Raw genomic sequence first — 14,758 nt, forward strand, 5'->3', positions numbered from 1 at the left:
TTTAAGAAAGACAGGTACACAACTGTTTCTGGTGTGGTACCCTTCAAAAGGCACTAATATGTGCACTGTAGGTACTAATATGCTTCTTTAATGTATGGATATGTGCCATTTAAGGCTAAATAAGGTACAAAGATGTACGTTTTGGCTTTCGTACCTTTGGATGACAGCCTGGTACTGACATCAAAAGTGATATGGAGGGGGATATTATCAGAGAATAATTAATGAAATTATAGTATTTTTTCTTCGTATTTTCTTCGTTTTTTTATGGAATGTTTTTTTTTTTTGGTTCTCATATTCATCTTTTTCCCATTTTTAACATGCCTTCCCATTTTCCAATTTTAATATTGGCAGTCAACATTCCTATGTTTTGTTGCATGGAACATTTCCAAGAGCCCTGAACATTGAAAATTCCTTATGGGAATGTACAGTATATTATCTATAAAATTATTTATAATTTTACTAGATGAATATATACATTTATAACATATATAAAATCCCCATAGTAAACGCATATACCCAAGGCTTTTTTATTTATTTATTTGCTCTTATATGTAGCAACCATTCATGTCAACTGTTATTTATTTTTTTATTCATGTTATTTATATATGCAACTTATTAAAACATCATATATACAAGTCTATTTATTCGTGTGTCTGGTGTGTATATATATATATATATATATATATATATATATATATATATATATACATTTAAATACATCTCCCTTTCGCGTTTAATATTATCAGTATGAATTGATGCACTTGACATATTTCATATATGGAAACTGAATACATATAGTACATTTGCAATTATTATTTTTTTCATGCAAGAATAACAATACAGAGTACAGAGTCAGTACACAAGTGGTTATAAGATTTTATTTTTATTTTTTCTGGTAAACAACTAAACTAAAATCTGACTGATGTTCTGTTATTATGTGCTTCATTTTACTTTCAGTGTGGAAACTTCATGTTTCTCTTCTGATTTGGACATGGTATCATCCTTCTCATTTCATTTCACATTTGCCTACGCTTTTTTGTATGGTTATTTGTATGGTATTCTAATCGCAACAAGAATATATTTTAAGGTGCCTTTTATAATTTGCACACAATAAGTGGCATATGGCCAGTAGTGGGAAGCCTCTGGGCACATGTCCAGTCAGGGGGCTGGTTAAGCTCTATACATCAAAACGGAATAAACATATTAGCCACACAAAGCCACATAATACTGAACACAATACACCAGTTCATACATAGCACACTGAATGACTGAAACAAAGCTAACGGTTTACATTCATTGGCTGATTGGCATGGTGCCTGAGATAGAGGAGTCAGGCTTCAGAAGTGCCCAAGATGCCTTTGATCCTCACATTAAGGTGCATTTTCCATTCTTGGTTATTTTGGTCCTTTTGAAAGCAATATAATGGATCATGCTGTTTTATATCAAATACGATCACATGCTGAGGTCATTTGTTGCGTATGTAGCTTTGAAGGCCAATTTATTCCACTACCATTTCCTTCCTCTCTCCCGCAAGTGAACAGTGTTGAGCAGGAACACATTTCTAGTAACCATATCACTTTCCCCATTAAGTAGTATTGTAATTGACTAGAAATAAGATTTCAGTAATAATATAACAGTTACTATCCATAAACTAGCTTGTTCCTAGGTTCCTTTTGTTGTCTCAACACCTACAGATTTGAAATCTAACAATCCAAACATCAATTCCAGTTTTATAGTAGTGATTCACAACGTCACCTCTGCAGCAATCTAGGGAGATGGAAAAGTTTATATTCAGTGGCTGGAATTATTAATTATTTAAATTTTGTTGTGAGAAATGTAAATCGTGGCATTATGTACTCTTGCATTACAAGGCTTGTCCATCCACATCCCTTTTAGCTAGATACACATTACTCTAACCTCAAAAGCTTTTCTAGAATCTAGTGTGATTTTTGACAACATACATATACAATCATGAAATAATTGCACCTGGGAAGCAGCAGCATTTTAAATGCAATTAGCATGAAGCTACACTTGGTAGTTTCCTGCTATCTGGATTATCTTAGTATAACATTAGCTTAGTATTTCTCAGGTAAACATACTTATTTATTTTTTTATAAAAATAACCCAACTCATATGAAATTCACATTCAAATCATTATACTATAGAAATTATTTGTTTATTAGCTTTATGTTCCCTGTGTAGAAATCCGTGTTTGTTACATATGGAACAAAAGTGTAGTGAAACTTCTGTTATATAATATTGCGGAAGCATAGTGGAGCTTCATCATCGGAAGATACAGAATGGGTTATGAACATAAGCAGTGCATGATCTTTCTCTGAGTCATAACAACAAGAACTGTAAAAAAAAAATTAAAAAGACGGACAGACATTGCAGGAAGCCAATAATGCTCATCAGATCACATTATTGACTAGAAAAATAACAGAAATTATGATTATAAGTAAAACATTTTAAAGACTATATACCTTATCACTCACAAAGATACACACACATGAAGTCAGAAGAGAAGAAGGTGTGAATTTACCAATGTTGTGTAGTGTAATGAAAAACTAGTTTAAAACATTACTGCTGACAGGGAATAAAAAGTAAAGCAATAATATTACTTTTCAAAGTAGTAACACATTTTTTAGTTAAAAGGCTAACTCTGCAAATGAAAATCTATTTTTATTTTGTAATACTTGTGGTACCATGTCTATTCTGTGCACTATGTTTTCTAGAGGAATATGAAGAAAGTCATAGACACCTTAATTCCCTCTTCTACAAACCCAAGATAAGGAAAGTGTTTTAGGGTCATTGTGTAAAGATGTCTTACATCTGTATCATGTACAATTTCTGGATGTTTTCAGACTCAAGTCTTACTGGGGACAGTTGTTGTTTTTTTTCTTCTGCTGACACAGCCTGCAGCTGCATGTATAACAGGATTAAGACAATCTGCTTCTGAGACTGCTAATCTTATGCACAGGAGGGGAAACGCCTCACAGTTTCTCTTTTCATTTATTTATCTCATCCATTCGTCTATTTCATGCACGTTTGCCTCGGGGTCCGCGTTTCTGCACATTCACTGAGGTGCTGAGCAGCGTTCAGAGATGCTAACCTCAACTGCTTCACCTTCACCGACAGAGCCAGACAGTCATTAATCAAAATGAAATGAAGATTTGAGTCGACGCTGCAGTCTGAGAGAAACACACTTTGAGGAGAATACACTTCTGCATGGCAGAGATGTGTTGATAAATGACTGTGTCTCTCTTTTCAATCAGTCTGTTCAATGATTCATGTTTTCGTTGAGATGTCTGACAAATACTTTTTGAAAGGTTAAGCCACTGAGACTAAGTGTTTTGGCAAAATAGAAATTGTTTTCAGTTGATTATTCAAATGTGTTCAGCTCTGGGCTTTAAAGAGAGATTTCTACCTGATTTAACCCACATAAAATAATTTTGGTGCTATAAATAAGTGCTGTTTGGTGCTATAAAGTATATATATATATATATGGGAAAATAAATCAATGCATCGCGAATCGAGAAATGATTCAGCATCGATTCTGAGATTTTCTGAATGCATCGCGATTCTTTCTTGAATCGATTCTGAGCTTAGTTTTGAACAGCAGATGGCACTGCATGCTTTAGAAACACCCCTACTCTGCTGGATTCCCAGACATTACAACAATAGCGATGAAAAAAAAAAAAAAAAAAAACCTGGACAAACAATTCACTCTTGATCAATGTGAATTACTGCTGGAATATGAGCAGTCATTTATTCCGTCATCACCCGGGTGCTGACAGCGCGCGCACAGATGAGACCTGAACAGCACACGTTAATATGTGTTTAAACTAAACTCATTTAAGCTTTGTCATTTTAAGCATTTAAGAGCCAAAGGACGTGAGCTCGCGCGCAGTGAAAACATTTGTGCATGCTCGCAAACCCGCGCCTCAGAACGCGCACATATAAGCTCTCTCTGAAGTATTGTGTTTAAATGGACAAATTCACACAAAAGAATATGTAAAAATGCCAGTCTTGGTAAGTATCCTACAGCAGACATAGCCGGCTGAACGTATGCTACTGGATCAGTGCATTCTCTTAAAGTGACAGTCTTTATATTAATCGAACAGCAACAACAAAGAAATCACTCACTGCTCTTGATTAAAAAGCTTTTATAACTTTAATAAAGAATAATCTTTAATTTATAGAGTCCAATATGCAATGCTGTTTTACATTTGATTACTTTATTCAATTTCTGTACTTAAAAACTTATGCTAGACCTGCCTAAAAAAACAAACAAACTGAAAATCACTGTTTATTGTTTGTACTGTATCTTTACTCTATTATATTTATTTGTGCTGTTACTTGTAGTTGGGTAGAATATTCTTCTTCTTCTTTTTTTATTAGAAAGTATAGTTTTTCCATAAACATAGGACATACCGAACTGTACCGAAAACCGTGCCTCTAAAACCGTGAAACAAACTGAACCGTGAAAAAGTTGAACCGTGCCACCCCTAATATATATATATATATATATATATATATATATATATATATATATGTGTATATATGTATGTATGTATTTATATATATATATTACTTTAATCAATTCTGTTAATTTAGATTAAAGCTTTAAAAACATGAAACTATAATGCAGTTTAAATTCAATTCAGTTGTTAAGTAAATATGGACTGATAAATTAATCAAATATGCCTTACCCATTGGGGTGCCGACTCCATAGGCCTTGGAGTCTATGAGGCCTCCGATCTGCGTGAGGTTGCAGTTGCGCTGAGTGACAAATTCGATGGTGGTGGACTCCATAAGGAAAGCATAATCAGAGGTGAGCACACGTTCAATTCCTTCCTCGATGCTCTTCACCATCACCGAATGTCTTCGACTGCTCATGAACTCCCACATCTTGTCATACGTGGAGATCTTTGTTTTCTGGGACAAGAAGTCAAATTCATTATCAGACTTTTAACACACAAATGCTATTTGACAGACAGTATGCTTTCCTTCTAATCTGACATTAAATTTAAACATATCAATAATAAACAGTAAAGAAAACTGGGAATAAACAGACCAATAAATTTGAGCCCAAACAAACAACAACAACAATAATGCTAATAATAATAACAATAATACTAAATCACAAACTCCAGTACCAAATGTTCTAATCTTAAATAGAATCTATTTGGATAGACACTGAAACCCACAATAGCAAACTACTGACAACTTCTAAAATGAACATGGACATACTTTAGAAATAACCTTTCATTTATCACTAAATTATGTAGAAAGTATTTTTAGAGAAATGCCTTTTTAATGACAACTTATTTTGTAATTGAAATCAATAGGAGCTAATAAAAGTAAAGTCATTTGCACTCTTTATATGAATAACTTTTGTTACATGCATCATGTTTCACTCTTTTACTGATTTGTGTTTAAACTGACATTGACTTTGACCAGTTTATATATATATATATATATATATATATATATATATATATATATATATATATATATATATATTTTTTTTTTTTTTTTTTTTTTTTTGTAAAAGTCAAATAACTTAAACATATGGAAAAATAAATAAATAAATAAATAAATGTGGTATAACATACCATATAACATAAAAATAATTAATATCATGAATTATAAAAATAAAACTGTATCTGTTTGAATTCACAATTATGAACATCAAACGATTCACAAATATTTGTCTCTAAAGTCGTATGCCTGAAATTTTAATGAGATCACATTGAATTATCAATAAACCACCCACAGACCAGCTTTTCTTGCTCACATTGCTCTCTTGCTGGGTACGCAAAGCATATGCAGGTATTTTTCAAAATAATCTTTTTGAGAAAAATGTCATATTTTTGCCCCCTTTACATGATTACTACGGCACAAATTGTGGCAGAAGCGCACAAATCTGTTTATGACTAATCCTGACTAATCTCCAAAACTGAAATGTGTACCGACAGCATGCAAAATTCAGCATACAAAATAATACCATCTTATTCCAGCAGAACTACAAATAAACCCCTAATCAACTTAGATATTAAGGTTAGTAGCTAAAGAAACTGTTGTCAATTACAAAGAATCTTCAACCATTTTAAACTCCGGTATTTTTGTGCATCTGAGAACACATCTGCTGGCATTTGAAACCTAATTAAGTCACATACTCAAGGTCCTGCCTGCCATTATTGTTTGTAATGACTTTCTGTGGCCAGTCGATATTTTAGATCAACTGGGTGATTTGCTGGGTGATCAGAATCTTCTGGGGTTACCCTTGACAAATCAGCCGATTGCACATGTATACTATACCTGCTGATGAAGCAAAACCATGGGGGCTGAGATAGATAGACAGAAAGTCTATCTATCTCAAGAAATAAATAACCAAATGCATATTTCTTATCATTGGTGTATTGTATTATTCAACTTGTATACATAGATTTTTTTGAAGTCAGTCCACTAGGTTTTGGAGCAGAGCTTACCATTGGACCATATGCAATAAAATTGCTTCTTGATACCGAACCAACCCCCACAATCCTTTAAATGTGAGGTGAGGAAAGTCCCTCTGTATCACTTCTCTAGTATTTCTCTCTCATTTTCATGCCATTCTTCCTGGGATGCTATCTGTGTATTTTGGTTGATTGTGTGGATTGATTACAAGTGATTTGTCGAAAAATTTGATCATGCTGAAGTGTTCACAGATTGCACTACTTTACTCTGCTCTTGGTTCTCAATCTGTTCTGAGGCTTTGATTAATTTACTGCACACTACAATCAGACGCGAAGCATCCTCCTCTGTTGCTGTTATTCTTACAGATGACAAGAGAATGAAATTGGAACAAATTAATTATCTGTTATGACTCTGAGAAAAATGGTAGAAAAAATTGGTTGGTTCTGATAAATAGATGTTATTGTGGAAGTAATGTGTTTTTTATAATAAAAGAAGGACATGTTCCAGATTAAAAATATTTAACCAGCTTTTTTGACTGTAAAGGAACATCCATCAGCTTTTACTGAGAAACATACAACAAAACACGCAACATTCTTGATGTAATGGAAGTGCAGAAGTAAACATATGAGCCTGTTGTTGACTCCTGTGTGGACATTTTATTTTCCATTCTGCCTAGATAGTACTGCAGGGATGACATATTTATGTAGGCCAAAACCTGGAAACAAATTAGCTTTTTAGCACTTCTGGTTCCATCGTTCCAAAGTCAATGGGTTTTTCTAACAAGTTTTTGGTAAATGCTGAAATAAGATCTGTAGTGAAGACAAGATCAAGATATTCGATTGTTTTACTAAATGGCATAAAATAACACCATGTGATTGTGTAAAGCTTTTACTTATCTTGAAAGAGGCCATTGCTAACAAGTGTCTAAAAATGTCTGTTAAAGGGATACTCCACCCCAAAATAAAAAAAAAAATCATTAATCATTTAGCCCCATGTCGTTCCAAACCTGTAAAAGCTTTGTTCATCTTCTGAACACAATTTAAGATATTTTGGATGAAAACCGGGAGGCTTATGACTGTCCCATAGACTGCCAAGGAAGTTACACTGTCAAGGTCCTGAAAAGTATAAGTAAGTTAAATTCTATTTCGAAGACTAATGAAGCTTTTACAGGTTTGCAACAAAATGGGGGTAAGTGATTAATTAAACTGCCATAGAACAACTTCAAACCATCACATTAATATTAAAATGAAGAACTCTAAAAGGACAGATAAGGATCTTAATTGATGTCTTAATGTGTCCACATCTCTGCCTAAGAATTCAGGCCTAGAGTATCCAGAGCTGAATGTTAAGCAGTACGAGCTTACATTAAAGTGAAATGGCCCATTATTTCTTAATAAACTTTAATGTTGTGTAAAACACATTTAATCAGTTTTTAAACTCCACTTATCATATGTGATGGTGAAGTACTACTACATAAAGTGTCATATTAAAACAAAAGTCTAGGAAGCTTTAGGGGGGTGTATTTGAGCTGAAATACAGTGTAGTTCTCAGGGGTTTTTTATGTTGGAGGAGTAGCATAAATATATTAAATGCATTTGCATTTTTTCCATATTAAATAATGTGTTATTCCATTGTTATAACATTTATAACAAATTCCATCAATTACCACTGATGTTCTGATTTGAACATATACTTTATACAGAAATCAATTCAAGTAACCTTATATTTAAAAATCAGTCAAGAAATAGTCAAATTAAATAAACCTGTTAAATGCATTAAATAAGACAAAGGTATTAAATGTGTTTAATCAAATTGCATTTATTACATATTTATTAATGTGTCATTATTCTGTTATAAAAGTAATGCAATCTGGATAAATCACATTTAAAAAAAAAAAAAGTTAAACTGCATCAAAATTGTGATCTCAATGTAAGTTTTCAATAATTCTTTATTTTCTCACAATTTATAGATATAATCATGTGTACAAATGTTTTCACTACTGGTCTGGAGTTTTGCTGTATATGTTTAGCTTTAATAATATCCAACTTATAAACGTATATTTTGCACACAAATCAATTCAAATAACTGTCATATCCAGCACTTAAAAATCACAGAAAGAACAGTCAAATTAAATAAATGTGTAAAATACATTAAATAAACAATTATGTTTAATTAATTGCACTTTAAAAAATAAATAAATGTGATTTTAACAGTAAAAGACTGTAAAAAAAAATGCTACAGTAAAAACCTGTTAATTGGTTAACAGTAAGTTTCCATACTATATACGATGAATAAATGTAATTAAATTTAATGTAATTTTACAGTAAAATACTGTTAAAAATATGGTTTTTGTAAGTGAAAAAGGAAAAGTCATTGTATAATTTACAGTGAAAAAAATGTAATTGACACTCCTAGAATTCCCTGCATGACACTTTATATTTTTTTACAGTGTGCAGTTGTGAAATATTCATTTTGCTAATACTATTTTTCATATATTATATATTTATGTGCTGTAAACAATATATTGAGTCATAAATCTAGCAAAAATTATATCTTACTGTAAATATCCTCACTAAAGCTTTGAGTTCTCCAGCACACAGTGCTGTGTAGATTGCTCATCTTTTCTCTATGTGAGATATTCCACAGAGAGGCCGTGTGCAATGAAGGAGATCAGTCCAAAACAAACATCTCATGGCCTTACCCATAGCTCAGCCACTGATAATGATGCTGGAAACTGCAGCAGGCAGGTGGCTGTCCATTTTAATTCACATTCTCATTATATTGACACACGCAGGAAGGTGACAGTGCGGCAGTTTAACAGAATAAATCTCTCACACAGACCAAAATGTAAAGATATTTTAAAAAAGCTGCTAACATCTCATTTTACAAAAAGCAGAGTCGTAGCTTGTGCTGTGAGAATGAATCACAGAGATTTAATGTGCACAAGGAAAGGAGCATCCAGAGGGAAGGGCGAGTGATTATGTATGCATGTTTGTGTGTGTGCGTAATGGCTCAAAGTCTCTTGGGTCTCTATTGTTAGACTCGTCAAAATGCCTTTGATTAGGCCTCATATAAATACATAACAAATAACTGCATCTTTTTGAAATATCAGATGTGCATTGTCTATGTATATACACTATCCACAACATAAAAAAAAAAAAAAAAAATAAATAAATAAATATATATATATAAGGGCAGAACAACAGAGACTGATGAAGATCTGGAAATCTCTGAGCAGAATACTGATAATGCAGTCCTCCTACTGTATATACAGTAGTAACACTTCAGTTTACTACCATAGTGGCTGTTTATTAGTACTTAATAATGCACATTAAGACAGATTAAAGGGACTTCCTGAAAACACAGACACACAAACTAAAAAATTCCAATAAAATCTGTGTTTGCAAAAGTTCTGTATGATTTTCTAGTTAGTAAACATTCTCATGGTTCTGAATCGTGCTCAAATTGGTATGGCAAAATCACAAAACCACAATGCACTGGGTCAGCTAACCAAAACATTTCAGAATTCAGAAGGAGGGGTTTCAACAAGTTTTTGAGACAGACAAAATTAAATATGTACAAATTTGGATTAATTGAAAGTATAGCAACATTTTTCTTTTTTTTTTTATTAGCATGTTTATGTGTTTTGCTTTGGTACTGAGACTGCTACTGAGAACTGTAGATTTCCACTTGTGTTGGTAACGAATACTGACATTTTAGTACCATGACAACACTACTACACAAAAACTTTTATTAATCTGGATTAATCATTGCCCAGCACTATTTTTCAATCCATAAAGTGAAGTTTGACTGTGCCTATATTCTCTACATACATTATGTGCAACAACAATAAATTATCACTAAATTAATTTCATGTTAAATATAGCCTGAATTCAAAAAAAAAAAAAAATACAGCAAACTGAAAATTACCAAAGCCTAAATTTTTGAAGTATCTTATATAAAAACTGTATTAAAAATATGGCACATGAAAGTTGAAGTACACTGTTTTTATCAATTAAGAGACTTAGATATAGATAGATATAAACAGATATTTTTTGGAAAATAAATTCCTGAAACGGACATGGTAAAACTTTAAGGTGAAGCAATAACTAATTACTATAGCAATAATAGTTAATTATGCATTATTGTCATGACCTAACCATAAACAAAACTCTAACCTTAATATTAAGAATAAATACACACAGATAATTAATCACCATAACAATGACACCAAATTGTAACCACTGACACTTGCAAAATTACATTCAATATGTATTCACAAGACATTCATTGTTGTCATACTATAAAAAATAGTATAATTAAAAATTAAAAATGTACTCCTTATTGTTATACCAGATGTTCAATTATTTAAAAAAAAAAAATAATTTATATATATATATATATATATATTTATATATATTTATATATATACATATATATATATATATATATATATATATATATTTGTTATTATTATTATTATAATTTTTTATTTTTTTGTGTGTGTAAACATTCTTTCTACACATTATGACTGTGCCACCTAGTATCATCTACTGTCACTTCAATCAAAAAATTGGCAAGACAAAACAGTGTCATTTTTGTGTTTTTAAAATTTGTTATAGTAAGAAAAAGGATTCAGCCATTTTATTCCAAATGATTTCAGCTGAGACTTCCACCACAGAATGAACAGTGATTTAAGATGTGCTTGGAAGGGTTAAATCACAAGGGTCTACAAACATCATTGCATCTCTCCACAGGTGGGGCTGTTCTCTTTAACTGCTGCTCCGATTCCATCAGGAGCTGTGATTCACTTCCTCCGACTATCTCATCTCAAAGGTCCAGGGGTCCTCCTCATAGGACCCGAGAACAGAAAAACTCACTGAGGACTGATAAGAACGATATTGCAGAGGAAATATGAGAATCTGCTGGTAAGGGTTTTGAAATGGAGAACTGAACTCAGGTTCCACAAAAACTTTCTCTACAAATGAAAATGACGATGAAAGCAGCAGAGACGGTCAGCAAACAGTTTCTTCCCGACTCTTACAGAGAGACAGATGTGACTGAGGAACAGCAGCCTAGAAAGCGAGCAAAAGGTGTGCTCTTCTGTGTGAAAGGTTGCCACAGATTGTTTTGATACTGAATGATAAGAGAGAGAAAAAGAGAGAGCGAGAGAGAGGTCGGGCTGCTTTCCCAGTGAGCCTGCTCCTCTTTTTGATCATAATATCTTTTGAAGCATAGAATGTGGCATACTAGACGTGACAGATAATAAGATGCCTCAGAGCAGAGAAGGACAAAGAAAGCAAACCTCCAGAGAAGGGGAGGACTATATCTGTCCAGTACGTGTCTGCTGTGTTCTCCACCTGCTTTCATGGGTTAGAATATTCTATAATTTAATGTGTCAGCCTTAGGGCAGTATGTTCAGCACGGGGAGCGCTTGGCTTCCAGATGGAGGCCGCCTAAAATGGCCATAATCTCTACTACTATGATATAGTATCAACATTTAATTACACATTACTAAAATTAAAAGTTGTATTTGGTTACCCTGTAAAGCTGCTCATTTGAAATAACAGTCTGAATAGACAAAATCAAAAAGGCCTAAACTGATCAAAAATATTAAATGCGGCTGCCAAAAAATATTCTTAGAATACATTGCAATACAATGACGGCTGAGAGAATAACTAATAAACGTTCCTCTAAAGCAAGATGTAATACATTTGATACAAACTAAAAATGCATGGACAATCAAGAAAATCTAAATTGCTCCGGCCACATATTTTTTCATCTTGAAATTTTACTAGCAATAAAAAAAATATTAAAATGTATTCTCACAGTAACTTAAGATTTTACACTAACTAAATAACATTTTAAAATATTTTTTATCATGTTAACCATTTAGAGGTTTTAGAAACGTGTGTATCATATGAAGAAGTCCTAATGAACCTGCAGCTAACATGAAGTGACAATGAACAGTTGTATTTGTATTGACTAACATTACCTAGGGTTTATAAATGTAGCAAGCAAATGAGTTGCCCATTGTTATGTTAGTTAATACACTATATTGCCAAAAGTATTGGGACACCCCTTCTAATAAACAGGTTTGACTATTTTACTTATTTCCATGAGTACAAATCTTAATGTTAAAGCATAAAAATTATATTCTAGGAAATTGTGTGGTTCTAATTGTATAGCAACAGTTCCATTCTTACATGACAATACCTCAGTTTATAAGACAAGGTTCAAAAAGAAACGATTGATTCAGTCAGTGAGGAAGAACTTTACTGGTCCTCATGAAGCAAAATCCCGGCTGAACACCTCCGGTGTGTCTTCAAATGCAGACCTAGAGCTAAAAACTCATCACCAAACACCAGGGCCGTGCACAGACCTTTTGAGGAGCATGTGCTGAGGTTCTGCATGATTTTCTAGATAGACATATATATATATATATATATATATATATATATATATATATATATATATATATATATATATATATCTTCATGGTAAAATATAAAGATTCCACAGTGATCTGATTAATCAGCGCTTATACTTGTTAAAAAATAGCTAATATGTGCATATTAATAGCATAAACATGAATGCGACCATATAATATGACTAAATGTGAACAAATTAAGTGTATTAGCAATCATAAATCAAAGAAATTTCTCATAAATATATTTTACCTAGGTGATTATGATCACTCAAATGCAGTTTCGGGGTTTTTGACCTGTGAATGTGTGCAAATGTGCATTTTGTCTGTCATTAACGTTTACATCAACAGGTTAGGCTACAGGTGAAGTAAACATCAGAGATGCTTTGCCACAAGCTTCAACCGTAGGAACTATACTATGGTGATGTAGATCTTCTGAGATGTTAATCCTTGGAGCATCCACGTTGTTGGAACCCTTGCGCATCATCAGCAGGGATCTTAGGGTCTCAGGTGTTTCGCCCCTTAACCTGAACACCTCGCGAGTGGGGCAGCGAAGACCGGATAGCCTTCACCTGCAGAAGGGTTCCAATCGTGGAGTCCTCCATTAAAAATTGCGTTCATGGTGGTAAATATACACATTTTTCACATTCCAGAAGTTAAATATCACGTTGTTGAAGTTCCTTAAATCTGCGCACTTTGCAACACTGCTGCTGTGGAACTTCAGTTCATTCTGGCTCTGATTCAATCAAGAGTGGGTGGAGTTATGAGGTTTTACTGACAGTTTGAGCGGATCCAACAAGATTTTAGTTACAAGCTCTATTTAATTTTTCATTGGCTAAATATTTGTAAAACAGATAGACGTAAAGGCTGATTAATACCACTGATTTATTTATGAGTCCTACCTGTGCACGTGTACCAATGACTTATACATATGAGTAAAGTCAGACACTTCCAAAACCGATATGGAAATAAAATTTTTAAATACACGAATTATGGTTCCATCTTTGTTGCCACAGTTTTGGAGTGCCTTTTTCTGTTCTAAAGAGGGGGGCATCTCAACACTTGTCCATATAGTGTATGTACAAGTCATTGGTCGTACATAAGCTTACTGTACAAACAAGCTCGATTTCATTGTCAATGTATTCCACATTCAGTATTGTCAGAATTAGTAAACTCTTTTTAATGGACAGTTTCTCTTTCACATTGGAAGAGACTCTTGCTATGTAATTTAGTTAAAGTTAGCTAACTGGTTGACATGTTTATAGCTAACATCCTGTATAATCTGGTTTTAATGACAGATACTTAAAGTAAACTCTATCGCCCCCTCAGGGATGTCACTGCCAGATAAAAGAACACACATTAAAGCTTGCTAGAGTGTTACCCAAACATTTACGCAGCGTAATAACTCTCATCGAGCATGTTTCAAAGTAAAATCCCACAGACTACCCAAAAAGGAATAATTTTTACAGGACAGGTGAAGTATATTGAGGAACATAGTGCATAACGGAGTGATCAAAGGATTATAACTGTGAGCTCCCATTAGTGCTGGCATCCAGCACTCAAACTCCCCAGTGTCTCATCAGACATTCGCTAGCGGCCATTTCAATAAACCTCAGCATATATTATTATTGTTATTATTTTCTTATTCAGCAATAAAACAATAAGATCCTAAAATCCACCAAGAGTTTTGAGGGCTTGAGAATGCAGCATTTTAAATAACCATTCTGAACTCTTCAGAAGAATCCCATAAAAGTGGCCTAACATAACAGCATTCCCAGACCATCTCACTGAAGCTGGGTGTTAAGTCTGATGCCGTTAAAAAATAATAATAATTAAATATAGGTAATACAAAACAGTTTGACAGATTCT

The 14,758-nt window shown here is 33.2% G+C and overlaps 1 protein-coding gene across 2 annotated transcripts in view; it reads right to left on the reverse strand.

Moving 5' to 3' along the window:
* The window catches only part of LOC132158038 (glutamate receptor ionotropic, kainate 2), a 193,312-nt gene that overhangs the window by 16,848 nt on the left and 161,706 nt on the right, over positions 1–14,758 (reverse strand). For both annotated transcript variants that reach the window (XM_059567283.1, XM_059567284.1), the window contains one exon: positions 4,713–4,938. In XM_059567283.1, coding sequence (XP_059423266.1) covers positions 4,713–4,938 — 226 coding nt within the window. The remainder of the gene's footprint in view (positions 1–4,712; positions 4,939–14,758) is intronic.

The sequence above is a fragment of the Carassius carassius genome, chromosome 15, assembly GCF_963082965.1.
Source record: "Carassius carassius chromosome 15, fCarCar2.1, whole genome shotgun sequence".
NCBI lineage: Eukaryota > Metazoa > Chordata > Actinopteri > Cypriniformes > Cyprinidae > Carassius > Carassius carassius.